Raw genomic sequence first — 21,263 nt, forward strand, 5'->3', positions numbered from 1 at the left:
ACCTCCAGATGTAACTACCAGTTTATGGGAAATACCAGGGACATAGAAACAAGTTAAAGGACACTGTGAGGCTGCAATCAGCCAAATCCAGACTGTGGGGAATTCTGTAGAGCAAATGAGCCTGTTTCTTCAACAAATTAATGGCAAGAAAAAAAAAATAGGAATTTACAGTTTAAAAGAGATTTAAGAGATATTCCCACTGAGGGGGAGACAAGAAGGTATGAAAAGTGCTTGGCACATACTAACAGCTCAATAAATAAGAGCTACTGTTACTTTACAAGGAGCAAACTGCACTTTAGTGAGATTAAGTAACTTACCTAATGTCACAAAGAATTGGCCAACGACACCATGGTCTGCTTCTCAGAAAGTCCTATGTCTATGTAGCCCAGTTGGGCAACTACAATAATCACCAAAGCCACTCACTGAAATTGAGTTTTTATTCCAAATGACTGTAATGGCTAGAAAGACAACAGATAAAACTGAAAATGATCTGCTTACCCAGAAATTAGAAGTAGTTGATTTTGCAGGAGAGCAAACGGTGGGGTGACAGACAGCCTTGGCACTTGGTAACAGTTACAACCAAGAAAGCATCAACATAACCAATGTCCTTCTGATACACAATCTGGATGTGCAGCATTTACAGCAAATAACGTAACAAGAAAGAAAGGAGGAAAGAAAAGGAAAAAAAAAAAAAAACCCCCACAAAATCCCAAACCTCAGAAATCAACATTCTCTTAAGAACACAGTGGTGAGAAGACTTTTGGTAGCAAAATTTTCACAATTCTTAAAATGGGAGTCTTCAAAAGTACTTCCTCAAATTCGAAAGCTAAAAAAAAAAACCGAAGGGGGAACAGTTACACTGGTTCAGAAGAGCTGCCGCCTGTCACAGAGATGACAATCAGTCCTACTTCCAAACACAGTGATAACCGGTGAACCCGACAACGGAGCAGAGGGGCCGCCGGGCGGGCGCTCACGCTGCTGACTGGACAAGAACTCTCTGGCCCGCTCGTTATCAACAGGCAACGCCTCAGCTACTGCTCCTCCTGACTGATGCTGAGGCTGCCTTTCTGCACCTCCAGTTCCTCAGCGCTGACCATCGACGGGTCAATGGCCGCGTATTTGGTTCCATGGAATTGTAGCAAATGGATCTGCAGAAACACAGAGTCGTTATTTTAAATGCCACGACAGCATATAAATGTTTTATACTTCTAAAATTACAGAGTGACACAGACTGATTAGAGAAAAACTGGAAAACACAGGAAAGCCAAAGAAGTATTTTGAAAAACCACAATTTGGGATCTTTGCTCCCTATTTACTGTGTGACAGGTCTCTCCAAGTTCGTACAAACTCTTCATGAACATCTTAAAGGGAGGCATGCTGCTCTGTGAGTAGGTGTTTACCCTCCTGCTTTGCTGCTGCGACTCAGGTCCTTCCCATCCTCTGCGGTTCTGAGTGAGACCATGATGACTGTCTCCCTGCATCAAGTTTTTTTGAATTTAGGGTCCTCTCCTTAGGATCACTGCCACAAACGGATGGCAGGACCAAAGGACGTGACTGGTTTTTGAAGCTCTTGATACTTCTTGCCAAACTGCCAAAGCAATAATTTCTCACTGCTATTTTATTTTTTTTAATTTAATTTAATTTAATTTTTTTTTAAAGATTTTATTTATTTATTTGCGAGAGAGAGAATGAGAGACAGAGAGCATGAGAGGGAGGAGGGTCAGAGGGAGAAGCAGACTCCCCGCCGAGCAGGGAGCCCGATGCGGGACTCGATCCCGGGACTCCAGGATCATGACCTGAGCCGAAGGCAGTCGCTTAACCAACTGAGCCACCCAGGCGCCCTAATTTTATTTTTTTAAAGATTTTATTTATTTGATAGAGAGAGACACAGTGAGAGAGGGAACACAAGCAGGGGGAGCGGGAGAGGGAGAAGCAGGCTTCCTGCCGAGCAGGGAGCCCGATGCGGGGCTCGATCCCAGGACTCTGGGATCATGACCCGAGCCGAAGGCAGACGCTTAACGCCTGAGCCACCCAGGTGCCCCTCTCACTGCTATTTTAATATCCATTTGGGTAGAGGATGAAGTGGCAGTTTTTGTTAGTTTTTGCGTGTGTGTGTGCTTTTTTTTTTTTTTTTTAAGTTTTATTTATTTAAGTAATCTCTATACTCGACATGGGCTTGAACTCACAACCCCAAGATCGGGAGTTGCATGCTCTTCTGACCGAGCCAGCCAGGTGCCTGCCCCTGCATGTGTTTTTTAATGCATTAAAAATGGATCAGGAAGTTGCTTCATGAAGGTGTCCTGCTCTGATTGAATTCACTGTATCCAGGAGGCAAGGTCACATCACAGGACGTGGCTACTTCAGTACGTTCGGGTGTGGGCCTGCTGTTCTTAGAAAAGAGATGGTAGGCACAGAGTCACTTGACTGTCTCTAATATACCCACTTGAATTCTGCTATAAATTATTAACGTAAACCATCTTTTTCAAGTGAAGGCCTCATTCCTACAGAGAATTCTGTAGGTCTCTTATTCCACCACCAAAAAAAAAAAAAAAAAGCAGCTTTATGTTTCAAACCGTACACTTCGGGTTCAAAGTGCTCTGGCTTCCAAGCTGGGACTTACCTGTACATAAAGATTCACCTCTGCACTTCTGCACAGGTATGGGAAATTGCCTCCTGTTTTAAGGTGAGCCCTCCGGGCATTAGGATACAGTTTGTACATTTCTTCTTTAGCTTCAGTTGAAAGTGCACTCTGGTCAAATACCTTTAAAAAAAACACAAAGCTGAAGCCTACCGGTATTTTAATCTGTTCTTTGCACATTGTGGAAAGGGCCTCCCAAAGCATTTCTTGCTTGTGAAGAGACACCGCTGAGCCCCTGGCCGGCCTGGGCCATCTCCTGCTCATCCTGGTGACTTCTAACTCCAACATAAGCTACGGATTTTGTTGTCAAATGTCTCTTGCATTCACTAGGGGACAAAGTCTATCATGAATTTTTTCTCCTCAAACATAGCTAACTAAATTAAAAGAATATTAATAATGAATGCCAATTAATTAAAAAAAAATCACTGAAATCCCAAAAGAACTTTTATTTATTTTTTTACATTTTATTATTACTTAAAAACAGTTACGTAAGTGGTATATGCTCAGTGAAAAAAAAAATCCAAAAAAAACTTTTCAAGAGTGTAAGAAAAAGTCCAGATCCTTCCCTGCGGGAGCCACTGTTAGCAGTTTGGAGTATATAATTCTAGACATCTTTTAATGCCCACATAAACTTATGTTTGCACACATACAAACAAGTTTACAAAAAGTAATTTTTAAAACGAAGCACACACACACACACACAAAAAGCATCTCCAACGTGCTAAAGCTTATACACAGTTTTCAGTGACCATGTACCCAAGTGGTGCGCTCAGCTTTGAAAGATGGGCAAGCAGTGCAAATGCACTGTGAGGACCAAATATTTTACCAGGAGCACTGAAAAGCTCGTTCTGTGTCATGGTAAATGTCGAAATGTAGAGAGATTACAGTGGAGGATGAGAAGTTATTATTTACGTGCTTGTAATGGATAATTTCCTGACAAAAATCAATTCTTAAAAATATGTTGATTTTAGCAATACATCCATTTATGAGGCAAAATAGTTATATGATTTAAAAAAATAAGCCAAAACCACAATGAAATACCACTGTGCATCCGTTAGAATGGCCATTGTCAACAAACAGGAAATAACAAGTGTTGGGGAGGATACGGAATGACTGGAACCCTCGGGCACTGCTGGTGGGAACGTAAAATGGTACAGCTGCTGTGGAAGATGCTATCTGGTTCTGCAAAAAGTCAAACACAGAATCACCATATGGCTCGGCAATTTCCCTTCTAGGTATGGACCCAAAAGAAGTGAAAGTGGATACTCAAACAGGTATCTGTACACCAATACTCAGAGCAGAATGATTCATAATAGCCAAAAGGTGGAATAACCCAAATGCCCATCAACAGATTACTGGATAAATAAAATGTGGTATGCACTATAACAGAATATCAGTCAGCCTTTAATACATGCTACAACATGAATAAACTTTGAAGACATTCTGCTAAGTGAAATAAGCCAGACACAGACGTACAAATATTATGGGATTCCACTGACATGAGGTGCATAGAATAGTCAAATACATGGAGACAGAAAGTATAATGTTGGTCACCAGGGTCTGGGAGGAGGAGGGACTGGTGAGCTAGGGTTTAATGGGTACAGAGTTTCAGGCTGGGATGATGGAAAGTTCTGGAAATGGATGGTGGTGACAGTTTCACAACACTGTAAATGTACTTCATGCCACTGAGCTGTACACTGAGATATGGTTAAAATGGTAAATTTTGTTATGTGTATTTTACCACAACTCAAAAATATAAGCAGCAAGCTTCTGTGCTAATTAGACTTTATGGAATTCTTGATTCTCTGCCCCCCGTGAGGCAACTTTTCTTTGCTGCACAGCTGTGTAATAGCTAAAGTGCAATCTCTGGTGATGACAATAGCAAAATACATCAAAATGGATGAGGACTACCATGTTTGTTTATGTTTATTCTGTTTTTTTTTTTTAAGATTTTATTCATTTATTTGCGAGAGAGAGAATGAGAGACAGAGAGCATGAGAGGCGGGAGGGTCAGAGGGAGAAGCAGACTCCCTGCCAAGCAGGGAGCCCGATGCGGGACTCGATCCCGGGACTCCAGGATCATGACCTGAGCCGAAGGCAGTTGCTTAACCAACTGAGCCACCCAGGCGCCCTGTTTATGTTTATTCTGATTTCAATGGTGTTATTCCTACCAGGGAAAATATGGGACAAGCAATAAACTGATTGTTTTAGAACTGAAAAAGCTGGGCGGAGGGGGGAGCGGCTGTAAAAAAAAAAAAAAATCCAAGGCAGCATTTGAAGAGGCGCACTGAAAAATTTTATAATAATTATGAGGAAGCTCTTGAAATATACATTTAAAAAGGTAAAGCATCTATTTTACTTAAAAGGAAGCTTACATCCATAATGGTCACAGGGATGTCCCGAATCTTATGAGGTTCCACGTAAGAATTTTGACAGTTCAGGGTAAGTCTTGAAGCCAGTTCACTCTGACCCAAACTTTCCAGCTGCAGGAAAAAACAAAGGCAAAGTTCACGAGTTCATTTTGTGCCTCACATTTATATTAAATCCACAGATAATATCTGCACTTATAAAAGTGGCATGTGTGGTGGGCCAGATCACCAGTGAGGAAATACAATGTATCTGAGAGCCTAGCACTGGGCCTCCCAGCTGGTGGCGTTGTTCTTTTCTGGGGCATTCAATAGCCCTCACCCTGAGCTGCCTCTTCAACCAGGTGCCTGTGGGCAGCAAGCCACTTCCCAAAGCCCCACAGCGACAGATCAACATTTTAAGAGATTCTGGAGCTGAAAGAGACCTCGAAAAAATCATCTAGTCCCATTGCCCCTAAATGTAAGTCTGCAGACCTGCTACTTCAGACTCCCCTCGGGGAGAAGGAGAGGGAAGTCTGTAGAGTAAAAATACGAATACCCATACCCAATGCCCAGGGATTCCAGTTCAATGAGCTGGTGAGGGCTTGGAATCCGTATTTTTTTTTTTTAATGTAGGCTCTGCTCCCAACGTGGGGCTTGAACTCATGACCCCGAGATTAAGAGTCATACGTTCTACCAGCTGAGCCAGCCAGGTGTTCCTGGAATCTGTATTTTTAAAAGCTCCCCCTAAGTGATTCTGATGAATTACTTACCAGCAGTAACATCTGTTGGGCATATTAAAGTAAATATGGAAACATCTTAACAAACATCTCTAATACATACTCAATGAGACAGATATATCATCAGGAACCAAGGAGACATGAAAATTCCTAGTACAAGGTGTCCCCATTCCAATGCCATGATCCTTACCCTGTCCACCATAAAATCAATAGCATCAGCCATCATAGGGTCCACTGGGCCAGATGAAAAGTTTCCGAGAACAATTTTTTTGAGCATAAATGATGGCATCAGCCAAAAGCTGTAAAACAAAGACCTGATCGTTTAAATCTGTAAGACTACACAAAAATAGCGAATATTCATTTGATACTGAAGCTTTGTATTAGCTGGTACTTAGGATCTAAAGATAAAAAGACCTAGTCTCTTCTTTCAAAAAGCTGTTCTTGAAGCATCTTGTTTTTATATATATTTTCCCGTGCTCCCAAAGAGTTATGGTTTAATATGATTAGTGTTTTATTTGAGAATTTAGAATAATTATAAAGCAGTATTTCAAATATCTTTACCAAGGTAGACATTTTGATAATTCTAAGATTTTTTTTTTTTTTAACTAACTGGCCTTATTTCCTTTTTTTTTTTTAATTTTATTTATTTATTTATTTGACAGAGACACAGCGAGAGAGGGAACACAAGGAGGGGGGGAGTGGGAGAGGGAGAAGCAGGCTTCCCGCCAAGCAGGGAGCCTGATTTGGGGCTCGATCCCAGGACCGTGGGATCACGATCTGAGCCGAAGGCAGACGCTTAACGACTGAGCCACCCAGGCACCCCAACTGGCCTTATTTCCAATGGCTAAACTATTTCCTTTAGAAAACTGAAAACTTGGGGCACCTGTGTGGCTCAGTCAGTTAAGTGGCCAGCTCTTGATTTTGGCTCAGGTCACAATCTCAGGGTTGTGGGATCCAGCCCCGCCTTGGGCTCTGTGCTCAGCAGGGAGTCTGCTGGAGATTCTCCTTCTCCCTCTCCCCCTCCCTGCCCTCTAAAATAAGTAAATAAATCTTAAAAAAAGAAAGAAAGAAAGAAAACTGAAAACTTAAGATGTTGTCAACCTTCAGGTTTATATCACCTTTGAATGACTGATATTTCAAAACAGCAAAATGAAAGAGTTATCGTACCTCCCAAAGTTTGCTACTAGTAGATTCAACTGGGCTAATTCAAAGCAATTCAATCTATGAATTTCTATATGTGATTTTTAGTTGGTATTTATTCCATTAATTACAAATGTTGAGAGCCATTATGTAGGGTAAAAACTACTTTCTCTAAACCTATGCTGAAAATGACTTATAAAAGGAGCAGACTACCTTCTGATGCGTGTTCTCCACGGGATGTTTGTTGGAAGTTGAGCTTCCCTCACAAGGACAGCTGGTCACCTTTCATTACTTTTCTCCATCCCGCCCCCTACAGCTTCCCTGTCTTCTCAAGGTGATGCCGCCGAGGTACCCTCTGTAGCCAACAGGCAGACCCTGCTGGCTTTGCCTGCCCCTGCAGCCTCAATGTGTGGCATGTAGCAAGCACTCAGATAACTGGGAAAATGCAGCTCACATGCAGGAGGAGCACAAAGTAGGAGCAGTCTTGGCTTCTGACAATTAAAACAACATTAAAATCATCAAAAATAATCAATGAGCTTTAGTGCCTTGTCTGGACATGAACTATTTGTAGCTAATGTATTGTTGCACAATTGCTCAGCAAACTACTGAGGGAACATCAGGAGAAGCGTTTAAAAAGAACAGAGTACAATTTTTTTTTTTTTTAAGTAAGCTATACGCCCAATGTGGGGCTCAAACTCATGACCCAGAAATAAAGAGTCGCACGGTTTATCAAATGAGCCAGCCAAGTGCCCCTACAATTTTAAAGAGATGTGAAAACCATGGCAACAATGTTTACCTATAGCATTCTGTGAAAATCAGCTTGATCATACAGGTATGTTTACTCATGTTTATCCTATATTTTAGGGTAGGGCCTAGCCTCGCTAGCAATGAAAGAAACCACATTAAGTCAGCTTTAAGGTACTATTAGATACTGATCGAACTACTTAAAATGGTATCTTCAATGAGAGGATGGCTCAAAGGAAACAAGCACCCCACTGGCTGCCCCACAGAGCGTTCCACCATTTCCATCATTCTGGAAGCTGACTACTGTTAACGTGTCATGATGTGCAAAACGTCTGCTGACAGACTAAATGTTCTTTTTTTTTTTTTAAAGATTTTATTTATTTATTCATGAGAGACAGAGAGAGAGAGAGAGACAGAGGCAGAGGGAGAAGCAGGCTCCCCACGGAGCAGGGAGCCCGATGTGGGGCTCCATCCCAGGAATCTGGGATCATAACCTGAGCCGAAGGCAGCCGCTTAACCAACTGAGCCACCCAGGCGCCCCTGATTGTTTCTAATTTTAAAAGCCAGGGTAGTTTCAGAAGATAGAAGCAGATATAACCCCTACCCCCTGCTCCTTAGCGCAACAACAAAAAAAACCCCAAAAGTCAACATTTTAAAAATTCCACAAAGCAAAAATCATAATTTTGACCAAATGTTTACATTCTTACCTGTTTGCAGTCCAAGTTTGGTTGAAGATAGAGGTGTCACTGAAGGAATTGCAGAGGATGAGGGAATGGACTCTGGGAGATTTGTGTGTATACTCAGCAAATTTCTGAGCCAAAAAGCCTCCCAAAGAAGCCCCAAAAAGATGAACCTAATTGCAAACACATATAAGAAGGATACTAAAATAATCAATCCTGAACATAAATACCCCCCCAAAAAGTTGTTTTAGTTATCACCAACCACAGAATATAATGTCATCACTAGTCATTAGATGAAGTATCTACAGCAGTTCAACATATAGGAAATATTGTAATTAAATACAATTTATATACATCCTGTCAAGAAAACAATTTGTGTATACAAATACAAGTTAAAAAAAAATATTATCAGGGTGCCTAGGTGGCTCAGTCGTTAAGCGTCTGCCTTTGGCTCAGGTCATAATCTCAGGGTCCTGGGATCAAGCCCCACACTGGGATCCCTGCTCGGCGGGGAGTCTGCCTTTCCGTCTCCCACTTTCCCTGCTTGTGTTCCCTCTCTCTCGCTCTGTCAAATAAATAAAATCTTTAATAAAAAAAATATTATCTACAGATTGCACTAGAAAATGAAACCACTTAATTTTTTTTTTGAAGAATTTTTTTTAAGATTTTATTTATTTATTTGTCAGAGAGCGAGCGCGCACAAGCAGGGGGAACGGCAGGCAGAGGGAGAGGGAGAAGCAGGATCCCCGCTGAACAGGCAGCCGATATGGGGCTTGATCCCAGGACCCCGGGATCATGACCTGAGCCGAAGGCAGATGCTTAACCAACTGAGCCACCCAAGTGTCCCATAATTTATGTTTAAGAAAACTATGATTTGGTAATTCTACTCCTAGGTACATACGCAAGAGAACCAAAAACGTATGTCCACACAAAAACTTGTACATGAATGTTCAGAGCAGTGTTATTTCTAATAGCCAAACAATGGCAACAATCCAAACGTGCATCAACTGACAAATGGCTAAATAAAATGTGGTACACCTATACAATGGGATAGTATCAGACCATAAAGAGGAACACGAAGTACTGATAGAGGCTACTACTTAGATGATCCATGCAAACATTACACTAAATTAGTCAGTTAGAAAAGATGAATATTGCATGATTCCATTTATATAAAATACCCAGAAAGGGTACATTCACACAGGCAGAAAGCAGAGTAAGTTGCCAAGGCCAGTGGGAGGAAGGGTGAGGAGTGACTGCTAACGAAATGGGGTTTCTTTTTGCGGTGAAAAAAAATGTCCTAAAGTTGACTGTGGTGATGGTTGCACCTATCTGTGAATATATTAAAAACCATACTCACACACTTTAAAAGGGTAAATTGTATGGTATGTGAATTATATCTCCAAAAAACTATCTTTTAAAAAACAAAAAGACAACACCAGCCTTTACAATGTAAATGTTGCCTTAAAATCACATTTAAATAATTAGTTTTAGGGGACTCACTTTATCCAGTTGTAAATGGTCTAAAAGTTTTCTGAATCCGTCACAGAATTCGAGATGGTCCCAATAAACTGGATACTGCAACTGAAATAATAACAATCAATTAATAACAATATATATATGAAAAATTTAGGACTCCCATAATAGCATTTCTCATTTGCTCAAGCTCTGCTCCTTATTCAAACTATGTGAAAATAAGCTCTCACCTTCTTCTAAACTTTAAAATTCACATTTTACCTAACAGACCAATTTAAAAAAAGAATAGCATACTAGTGATATTATGTGAATAACAATTTCAATTCACATCTATTTCCTTTCCAAATAGCTAAGAAACTCTGAGGTTCATGGATGAATAGGGCCGAACCCTTCCAAGTAAAGAAATACTGTTTGCCCTTAAATCCAACTTAATTATAAATTATGGCTCTAAATAAAATTCTGTCTAGGGAGAATTCCCTCTCTTTTTGGCAGCATGACTTGAAGGGAGTGTTCAATAAAATTGTTCTTCTTTTTTAATTGACTTAGTAGTCATTCTATCTGATTTCTTGTACTTTTATTTGTGACCAAAAAAGTATGGTGCTTGACCCTAAGTAGCCTATGAATGCTGATGAAGAGGAGAAAAAGAAACGCAAGTCACTAACTCCTTTTGAGGGGATTCTAGCTTGTCACCTAAGAATTCCCCTCTCTTTAATAATAAGTAAAAGCTGCCTGACAGGCTGGTTGTTTTAAGCACTTAGATTCATTTTGTCATTAACAAATCGCTGGAATAGATACTGCCATGTATATAATAGCATAATTTTAGATTTGATGTAATTATGTTACTTTTACTATTAAAAATTTCATTTGTGGATAAGATTCCACTATTCTGACAGGATGGAGAACAACAGCCTCTCCCTAGCAGAAAATTTGAGAATTTGAGTCAGATGATAGAAAAGAAAGAAGATGCTATATTTTTCAATTTTATTTTAAATTTATTTATTTAAGATTTTTTTTATATTTATTTGACACAGAGAGAGCACAAGCAGGGGGAAAAGCATGCAGAGGGAGAGGGAGAAGCAGACTCCCCAGTCAATGCGGAGCACGGAGCCCCATACCCATATGGGGCTTGATCCCAGGACTCACAGATCATGACCTGAGCCAAAGACAGATGCTTAGCGACTGAGCCACCCAGGTGCCCCAAGAAGATATTTTTATGAAGCCTTTAATTTACAGATATCTATGCCCTAGATAGGTGATAAAATTGTATACCACTTAACACACAGACACACACACATACATATACAACTGAGTACAAGTAAAACTGGAAATCTGAATAAGATCAGTGGATTGTATTAATATGAATACCCTGGTTATGATATCCTACTATAGTTTTGTAAAATGTTACCACTGGGAGAAACTGGGCAAAGAATAAAAGGGATATCTCTGTATTATTTTTTGACAACTGCATGTGAATCTATAGTTATCACAATAAAAATTTAAATGAGAAAAGGGCCTAAGCCTTTTAACTGTGAGATACTAACAAGTATCTAATAAGTTTTAAAATTTCATGGAGTTAGGCGCATAAGGACAAAATAACTTTGAAGACACTATTGGCCTTTTCTACTTTATTTCATTTAAAAAAATTTTTTTTAAGATTATTTATTTATTTGAGAGAGAGTGAGCACAAGTAGGGGAAGAGGCAGAGGGAGAGGGAGAAGCAGACTCCCTGCTGAGCTGAGAGGCCGACATGGGGCTCGATCCTGGGACTAAAACCTGAGCTGAAAGGCAGATGCTTAACCATCTGAGCCACCCAGGCGCCCTTCATTTTTTTAAAGATTTTATTTTTAAGTAATCTCTACACCCAGCATGGGGCTCAACCCACAACCCCGATATCAAGAGTCACACGCTCCACTGACTGAGCCAGCCAGGCACACCTGGCCTTTTCTTTATTCATTCTCTAGCTAATGAAATTAGGAAATCCCACGTCAAGCAGCTTGAGGGCAAGAAGAATTTCCATCCCAAAGGCCAAGCCATCATGACCTTCCAGTTTGGAGTAATAAGCATAGTCAGCTTCAGACAGTGCTCTCCAGTGGGAGAGACGCCTGTGGCCACTCAGTCTCCCTGTGCCCGGCTGATTAACAGTGGCCACCAGGAAAGGTACTATCGTGTCCTAGGCTGCAGAGGACTGGGATGAGTGTGGTTGCCATTTTGCTCTCCTGAAATGCTGTCCATCAAGAGGAATTTATAAAAACCCAGAACAAGGCAGGATTATGTTGCAGAGACTCAAAACACACCATGAGGAATGATGAAAGAATGTGGAGAATTTTGCCAGAGAAGAAAAGACCTTGGGGGAAGGCAGCAGGCGGTGCTGATCATAGCTAGTTTTCTCCAAAGGGCTGTCCGGAGGAAGAACTGGGATTTGTTTTGTGTGGCCCTAGTTGGTGGTAAACCCAGTAGAATTCTCAGTTACCTTCCAAGAGAAGAGATCTGGTCCGAGTTTTCTCTCCTTCAGACAGTAAATAAAATAGTAACAGCAATACTCCCACAGGGAGACCTGTTTAGGTGTTACTATTCCAGCTTCCAGAAACAACTGCCAGCTCAAAGCCAAAGAGTCTCTCCTTCCTGGGAAGTTAGGAGACCAGCCTTCACTGTTACACAGTCGGAGTATGCCACAAAACTAGTCAAAACAGTGCCTTCCTCGCCTACACTGTTCTCCCAGAAGAGACTCGAGAATGATCAACGGGAAACTAGATGTAGTTCAAACTCAGTAATAAAATAACAATTAGAAACAAAAAACTTCTTAACCAAGTGCTGAGCGTATGGGCATTATAATTAATAAACCTCATCTCAACTGTTGAAGACTTACATTAAAGCAAGCTTTCAGTCACCTGAGGGTTAGCAGACCCCTTTGCTGGGTAAATAGTGCACATTCAGCTCCCCTGGAGGCATCGGAGTAATGAACTAGGAAGGGAAATGGAGTCAGAAGACTCAGGCCTGTTCTCCGTCCACCACCTCGTGGCCATGACCCGCCACGATCCCCCAAATGGCCTGGACCTCCATTTCCTTATCTGTAAACAAGGCCAGTGCTTCCTACTGTTCAGACTTAAATAGAATGTACATAAAAGCGGGGCACAGAGGTTTCCACAGAGGTCTGTCCCCTCTGCTTCTCTGTATGTCCGTGTACTGTGCCGCCCTCCTTCAAAAGGTTTCATTTCACATTCAAAAAAAGGAAAACAGTATCTTCCTTCAATTAAAAAAAAAAAAAAAGCCATTACTATAGTTAATCAGAAACAGAAGCACACACATACAAAAACCCCCACGAGATGTGGACTCAAACTGTCATACTGAATCAATAATACTTACAGCTATAACCCGGTAACCCCATCCAGTCAAAGCCAAAATCTGCCGGAAAAATACATCTGCAGTTCCACTGACAGGGGGAAGAAATATCAGAGGACACCTGATATTTCTGGGGCCTGCATCATACAGCGACCATATTTTACTATCATCATCATCCACGATAATCTGGAGGGAAAGTTGTAAGAAAAAAAATGGAAAACCTTATGGATTTGGTTTTATATTGTTACTTTACACTATAATTTCTCTGACAATTTTAATGCCACTGCCTTGGTTGTGTTACAGGGTACCCTGGGGATCACACCAGACTAGCATGTATAATAAACTGCCTTGGTCTCTTTTTCCCTCTTCAGTGCTAACATATTACACAGAATTGCTTCATACTCTTCCAAAGAGCTGCTTTTTTTTTTTTTTTTTAAATCAGGTTTTAATTTTCTTTTCCATCCATGATTCTATGAAGCCTATTTTGTTTACCATTAAACAGTAAACTCTGTATATGGCATCTTATTTCTCCCCCATATGTCTGGCTGTGTGTGGGGAGGAGGCCATCTGCAGAGTCATTCTCCAGCACTGTCCAGAGGGGAAAGACTCCAGGCTCTCGGACAAACTAGGGAAAGACGGTACCACTCAGGAGATGCTTCTGGAACCTGATCCAGACCACGCCTCTAAGGGGGAGACTTCTGCTAGAGAGGAAGGACTCGGCAGCCATAGGTGTCCCTGTCCTGAAAGAATGTTTCAAACCAGTCAGGGGTGGGGGGGGTGGGCACAGGGAAAAACTGGCTTTCTTGGGAAAAGACAGTAGGGAGCAGGAAGGTCCTCAGAAACCTTCCTGAACTAGTGGTTCTTAACCCAACAGGGAAAAAAAAAAGAGCATTAAATGAGCTGAGACAAGTCAAGTGCTCAGCGCTGAGTCTGACAGATATTTTGTGTTCAGTGAGTGTTAGATATTAGTATTATTCACTGCATGATCGTTTACTTTTTGTTTTCTTTGGCTGACTTTTTGGTGGGATTTGAAAAAGTCCATTAACTGCCTGAACTTTTGCCAATGCAAATCAATATTTATCCTACTTTTACATTACAAAATTCAAGGCCTCCAGGTTCTATTTTCTGAGGGTTCCTAGCTGGCAGTGCTGTGGGCCCATGTATCACTGCAGATGGCAACACACTGGGATCATGGGCATCACTGGGAGCAGACAAATGGGGCAAGGTAAAGTCCAGAGGACCCTAACAATTCCCTTTTGGCCTTCCCCAGGTCACGGATGATGACGATAATATCTCACACTCACGTTTTTGCCCTTTGTATTTTGCCACTCACAACTTTGCTTTTCATTGTTTTTTGGGGTTGTTTGTTTGTTTTTGCTATGATTGTGGTAAAAATCTCTTAATGGCTTTTGACAGTACACACAGTAAATCCCAATCTTGTAGTAATAACATTCATATGAGATAAGATATTCAGATCTCTAAAATTTTCTAGGAAATTATTTCAATAATCCATTTGGAATAAGTTTATCACTTCAATATTCTCAGAGTTCTCTGAATGGCAAATGTCAAAATTCTATTTGATAATTTTGAAGACACAGTATCTCTTTGATAATTTAAAATCTAGCACCACAAAATTTCAAGCAAACTTATCATGACTCCGGCACCAGACCTGACCGCTGGAGAAAGTTACATCAATGAAACTACTTGCTGTAACTACTTCTAAGAACATTTCGATAAGTTTGGGTTGTTTTGGGTCTGGTGATCAGCTTGCTGAGAAAGTGAGCGCGTCAAGAGGAGCTCACATGAGTTACTTGAGGAGATGGGACAAGGTAGAGGGATCCCCGGAGCCAATTATCTTTTAGCATGGGCAGTGTTTCCCAGGGAACAAGAAGGAAGGGAGGCTCCTTTTGGTAAGCAGTCAAGTACTTCTGGTTTTGAAGCCAGATTAATTTGATTATAATCCAGATCCCACTAGGCTGTGTGACCTTTAACATGTTAACCTCTCTGGACCTCGGTTTTCTCATTTGTGAAATGGGCATTACTACCCACTTTATTAATCCGTTGGAAGAATTAAATAAGGTATCTGGGGACTTCCTACAACACTGCCAGTTACATAGCAGATATTGTGTGTATACTTGGAGAACTGTATCTCAAATTCTATATGGAGAATAGTTCTGTTATTAATTCAAACCTGCATGGTACTTCCACAGATGTCTACTCTGACAAAATGGTAATAACAGAGACATAGAAGATTTTCAGATCATAGTACTCTCATACTTCTGCAAAGGGACCAGCAAAGATTTTGCTCTGTGGCTTAACTAGCTTTTGTCTAGTGTGATCCCCAAACATTTGCAATTAATTAGGGACTCAGAGTCAACAGTCAAACTTCAATACAAGTGCTTAGGGTTTTGGACATCCCAGGCAAATAAGGTTTCCTGAAGATGACTACCATTGCAAACAGAGGACCTATAACGTGGCCCAATGTAAATCTTAAATCCGAGGAACAGGAAAAGGCTTTATAACAGAATCTGACTGCACTTACTATGTAATTGCTGTTACTGCAAGCTTTCCACTAAACAGAGTACACATATTCCTGCTTGCTTGGATACAGAAAAGCAATTATAAAATAATGAGTATAGTTATACCCACTTTTACTCTTGAATGAGTCTCAAAAATTGATTGCACTTGACAAAGAGGTGAACTTTATGCTCTGCAACCCACAGTCATGATACTTGGCAATAACCTTTACTCTCAAACACTACTAAGGCATAACATCTCAGTCACAAACAAAAACAACACAAGATTTTGCAAATAAGAGGTGTAGTAAAACCATACATACCTTTTTAAGGGGAACTGTACTTCTAAACCAGTTATAATCAGGAGAGACTTTAATCTCTCCCATGATTAGCTGAAATGGAGGTTAACCCTGAAATAAAAGCATGTGATGTTTCATGTCAAGAATTCATGTTTACATCAGAACTAAATGTAGAGTCTGGTCTAGCTATACCAACAATACTTTAAATGGTAAAACCAAGGAAATGGACTATTTTACCTCTCAGTATATACTTAAGCTACAGAAAACAGTTTCGTGAAATCCTATAGTCATAGAGCAGGAAGGGGCCCTGAGAGATGACGACTCTAACTCCCTTAGTTCCTCCAGATGAAGAATCCAGTCTAGAAAATTTAAATGACTTTCCAGAGATCTCATGGCTATTGCAGAGCTAGGACCAGAGGCAGGGGAGTCTTTTCTGGTACAGACTGCCTGTCCTAGTTCAATGATTGCAAACTCTGTTGACAGTATCTTAGGAATACCTATGTGTTGACAATATCTTAGGAATCTATTTTAACAAAGATACAGAATTATAGGGAACAGTCCACACTAGAGGAAGGGGGTAATGTAAGCCTGCCTCCTGATCACTTCACAAAATGCCATAAATCTAACTCTAGTGGAACATAACTTCAGAACTTCACATTTGTTCTTAATCCAAAATACAGGAAAATTTGCTGTTCACCTTGGTGTGATTCAAAGTCATATAATCTCCTCTGAAAGATCTATGATAAAATACCAGAATAGGTTTGAAGGCACTGATTCTAGCAACAAAACATGTGTCTTTAGAAAAAATATGTGGTCTTCTGTTGTGAGGTTAGTGACTTCTAGCTTTTATAGCTCTGTGACCTTGGAAAAGTCACTGACCCTCTTTGGGCTTGTTTTCTCATCTATGACTGTTTCACCACTGTATCTCCAAAGCCTAGACCAGTGCTTGGCACAGAGCACGCATTATCCATTGACAAAATGGATGACTATGTCCTAAGAAGACTGGATCAGGCAATCCTAGAGTCCCTTCTGACCCAGCCCTCTATAAGAGATTTGGACTGGCTCGGCATCTCCAATTGAAAGGCTGCCCCTCTTTGCTCAGGCATCTGTGTTATGTCATAATAGGAACCTGAAATTATAGCTCCCTGTTGCAGATTCTTATTGCCAAATGAGGAACTTCCACCCACTGGTTTGGAAGGATTCAAATACTTGCTGTTCATTCTGTCCTCTACCCCCAGGGCAAGTCTGGATTTCCTAATTTGGTGTGGGATGTGTTCAAGACCATAAGACTTAACTCCTGGGCTGACTCTGAAATGTCATTTTGCAGGGGGGGAGGGGGGGGAGGAGAGGGCTTCTTTGGACTGGCCAGGAGTTGGGGACTCTAAACCCAATGAAACTCTTCCTTTTTGGCTCCCCACATCTGCTGTCTTAGAAGTACAGGGAACTCAACAGTCTTTTAAGTTACCTCTAACCTTGGGGGGTTACTAAACTAAACCCCAAGGAGATGGTAAATGTAGACATCCATTATTAAACTTGATTTACAACCTTGACATTATAATAATGGTCTGTTCTCAAGGCTAGGATGGTAATTTTAGAAAAGTTTGTTAAAATCATAAGTTGTTCTAAAGAGTACCAAGAATATCATTAGCCAGTCTTATGCTGAAATCAGTGTGCACAGACGTAGTTATAATTCATACTGGAATAAAGAAAATCATTCTCTGCATATCCATTTTCTCTTAACAAATATTAACATGTTAAAAAAAATCTAAGCCATTTGAATCTACTCAGTAGGTTTATAAAACAGTTAAGCTCCTTAAAGCCAGACAGTTATCTTCTAGATTTGCCAAACTTGGGATAAATCATTCAGTTTTGGAATCGGCTGCAATGTACAAACCAAACTACCATACAGATCACACACAGGCACACACATTCACTGTCATCCACTTCTTCCCACAGCAATAAGTAGAAAGATGTTCCTTACCACAGTCCTCGGTATTATCCACAACCAACGCAATTTTATAACATTTTCTAACTAATCTCACTGGATGGAAAGATTCCACCCAACTGTGACTAAATTTTTGTAGGGGCAAGTGATTTTAACACTTGTGCTAGTCTAGCAGCACATGAAAGGTAAGAGAGACACCAAATGTTGCATCTGACCAACTGATGTCTAAGTAAAAAAAAAAAAAAAAAGCTCACTGCTGCAAAGGGAAAGCAGCTGTGAGTGGTATGAAAAGGAATTTTGTTCTCCTAGCTCTCTTTCATTCACTAAAAGGGTATACTTTTCCAAGTCACAAGAGGAACATTCTGTAGGGGGCAAAAAAAAAAAAAAAAGGTTAACCGAGATTGTGACCAAACTGGTCAGTATTAAATAAGAAAGAATGCGGATCATGAGCTCAACACTGATTTGTTCTCTCACAATTCAGTTCTTCACAAAAACAAAAGCACCTGTTCACCGTGAGCTGGTGGGAAAAGGGCTGCAGAGATCAGCCTTCATCTTGCCTAAACAAACCCCTCCTCAGGGAATGCTTTCGACACCCAGTCCTCTCTGGCCCTTGAGGGTGCTAGACAATAAAATTGCCAATTGTGAGTGTGCACGAAGAATTACATACACTTTTCCTTCAGGGTTTCGACAGAACCTGCCAGTTTACAATCAACGAAATCGTCTTTAAAAATGTTTAAGTCACATAACGAGCTTAACCAGTCAGAGGTTTTTGGATCCTTTACCTCAATCTGTAGTTGATCCACATATGGACAATCTGTGATTATTAATACCAGCAATAAGTAACTATTAGAACCTGAGTTTCTAGGCAATGCAAATAATGGCTTTTTAAATGCAAGTCTCCATAACTCACCACACCAGTAGACAGCTATCCTTTTTTCAGATCTCTTCAGGGAGAGATTTATCCCTCTTTTCTTCAGGAACTTATTCCATTATTGTCTAAACCTCATGGGAGGAAAAGCTGCCTACTTGACATTTCTTCTGTGACACCTCATCTGTGCTGCTGTCTTGGGATAAAAGCTCTTGGAAATTTGCACACAGCTATTAAGTTACTCCTTAGTCTCTTGAGTCTTTCTGCTAACAGGAGCTGGAACATTGTACGAGGAGACAAAGCAGCAGCATAAATGCAAAATTTATAACTCCCCAGGAAAGCCAGAAGGGGAAAAGCAAAACACTGTAGTCCTGCTACTTTCCTCATCCCTCATTCACAAGGCTCACACCTGGCAATGACAAAGACATTTGTCACTTTCAGGCTGAGGTGCAATCTCCAAAATAACTAGCTTCTTTCTGCTCAGAGTTCTTAAAAGTTGAACATATTCCTGGGCTGCAGCAGTGTATCCCCAGGACCAGATTACAGCAGTACGCTCTGGTCCAGCGCCCCCGCCCCCGCCCCCACCCCAGATGATCCAAACACAGACCCCACCCTCTCCCAGTCCCACCGTGAAAGCCTCAAAAAGGCAGGGTCACAGGTACACCGACCACCCCATGAACTCAAACTCGACCTCAGACAGACAGACAGACAGACAGACAGACACACACACACACACACACACACACACAGACGTACGATCACGTGCATGGTCACATGGACCAGCCCACTAGGGGCCACACTAACAAAGTCACACCGCCGGAGGCAGCTGCGCACACTACATACACACCCACCTGCAAGCCCGTACACATCACACACCCACACCCCGCTTCCCAGGGCCTCGCCCACCCCTCACCTGCCGTGGCCTCCCCCACGTCCCTTTCCCTTCTCCCCAAGGCGGCTCTTCCCTCCGCCAGGGGCGCGGGCCGCGGAGACCGCTGGGCCCGGGTCACCGCCGGCAGCCGGAGCTCTCAGTACCCGCAGGCGCAGCGGGCTGTGGGGGCGAGCTGGAGGGCGGGCCTCCGAGGGGCGGGGCGCGCGGCCGGGCGAGCCTGGGCCGCCGCGCTCCCTCCTCCCGAACTGTCCGCGCAGTGGGCGCGAGCCTCACGCTTCCGGGTTCGGAGGAGGCGGGGCCACGTTATGAGGAAGGGGCGGGGCTGCGTGCCTCCGGCGGTCACCATGACGACAGGACGAGATGGAGACCAAGGTGAGAGACTGCACCCCTCTCAGTACATCCTGCGGGTTGGGAATCGGCGCCCGCCTTGGAGGTGGCGGCGGGCGCAGGGAAGAGGTCCGAGTTGCCGCTGGGTCAGCTCTAGGTCACCTGTTCGGGCATCGAGGGAGAGATTATGCGAGTCAGGGGCGCCTGACTCCTTGGGACCTGCCTCTGCCTTCAGTTTGCGCCCTCCTGGAGGAAGCAGGTGCGGACCGTTTTCTCTCCGCCACGTAAAGCTTTGGGGGACCCCTTGGGGCTTTGGTGAACAGCGCTTTGTATACTGTCTTTGCTTGGCAAGATTTCTTTTCCTCTTGGCACAACCAAGCACGCCCTCCGTAGTCCTCCCCTGTAACACCCCTCGCAGCACTTTCCAGACTTGTGCTGACATTCTGAGGGATTTTTGAGAACAGCTCCCACCAAGCCTCCAGCTCCTGCATCACTTTCCCTTAAGGGAATAGAGAATATTAATATATTTATAAACATTCTTCTTAAGCAAAATGTGGCAGAGTTTACTCAGTTTGCTGAAATGCAGTTTGTTGAAAAAATGTATAAGGTTGGATAACATGTAAATCTTGTTTGAAGTCTTTTTGTGATTGTTTTGTGATCCTGCAACAAGGTCCTGTTGAAAGTGTCTCTCCCTGACCTGTTTTAGGGAAAGCTTATACCCTGTGTAAAGCCTTTGGTTTATGCCCTTACCCTGGCAACTGTTTATGGGATTAAGATCAGGGGAAAATCTGAGTAAATTGCATCGTTAGTCATGACCTCTGCCTTCCTGCTCACCAACCTTGGGTCCCAGTCTGGAACTTCAGCAAATCCCAGACACATTCCCCAAGAGCACAATCACAATTTAGCTGCCTGCTCCCCACCCCATCACTTCTTTGAGAATGTTCGATCAGTCAGAGGAAGTGGTCTTTTATTATAAGTACCAGGTTGTAGGTACGGTGGATGGGGCATGTTTCTACAGAAGATTTTTAACCTGCAGCTCTTTCCTCAAAACTTTGGAATAGTTCAATGAATGGAATAACTGCCAAATCACTGGTTGTATGTAAAGACCATTATGGATACTCATTATTTATGTCTCCCCAGGTGGGCTGTGAACTTTAATTTAGGGCAAAGGGAACAGAGTAATCAACCAGTGTCTTAGTACATGATTTGGCTCATAGTAGGTACTAAATGTATATTATTAATGAGAGAATAAATAAATCTATCCACACGTATACCTAACAGTGGATTCCTTATTTCCCACACCTCCAGACCTCG

General features: G+C 42.0%; 1 protein-coding gene across 3 annotated transcripts; it reads right to left on the reverse strand.

Annotated features, from left to right (window-relative positions):
* Window positions 1-419: 419 nt before the first annotated feature.
* On the reverse strand, window positions 420-19,885 carry SPG21 (SPG21 abhydrolase domain containing, maspardin). Of its 3 annotated transcripts, none has more exons than XM_034994701.1 (9): window positions 19,644-19,885; window positions 15,942-16,028; window positions 13,127-13,288; window positions 9,791-9,871; window positions 8,315-8,460; window positions 5,914-6,022; window positions 5,014-5,121; window positions 2,621-2,761; window positions 420-1,148 (listed from the first exon to the last, which is right to left on the reverse strand). In XM_034994701.1, the coding sequence occupies exons 2-9, from the start codon at window positions 16,002-16,004 to the stop codon at window positions 1,032-1,034; spliced, it is 927 nt and encodes a 308-aa protein (XP_034850592.1). In that variant the 5' UTR covers window positions 16,005-16,028; window positions 19,644-19,885; the 3' UTR covers window positions 420-1,031. The 3 variants fall into 3 exon arrangements, with proteins under 3 accessions (XP_034850592.1, XP_034850593.1, XP_034850594.1); XM_034994702.1 differs by lacking the exon at window positions 19,644-19,885 and adding an exon at window positions 18,773-19,278; XM_034994703.1 differs by lacking the exon at window positions 9,791-9,871.
* Between the last annotated feature and the right edge of the window lie 1,378 nt (window positions 19,886-21,263).

The sequence above is a fragment of the Mirounga leonina genome, unplaced genomic scaffold (genome assembly GCF_011800145.1).
Source record: "Mirounga leonina isolate KUSES-001 unplaced genomic scaffold, KU_Mleo_1.0 Mir_91, whole genome shotgun sequence".
Lineage (NCBI taxonomy): Eukaryota > Metazoa > Chordata > Mammalia > Carnivora > Phocidae > Mirounga > Mirounga leonina.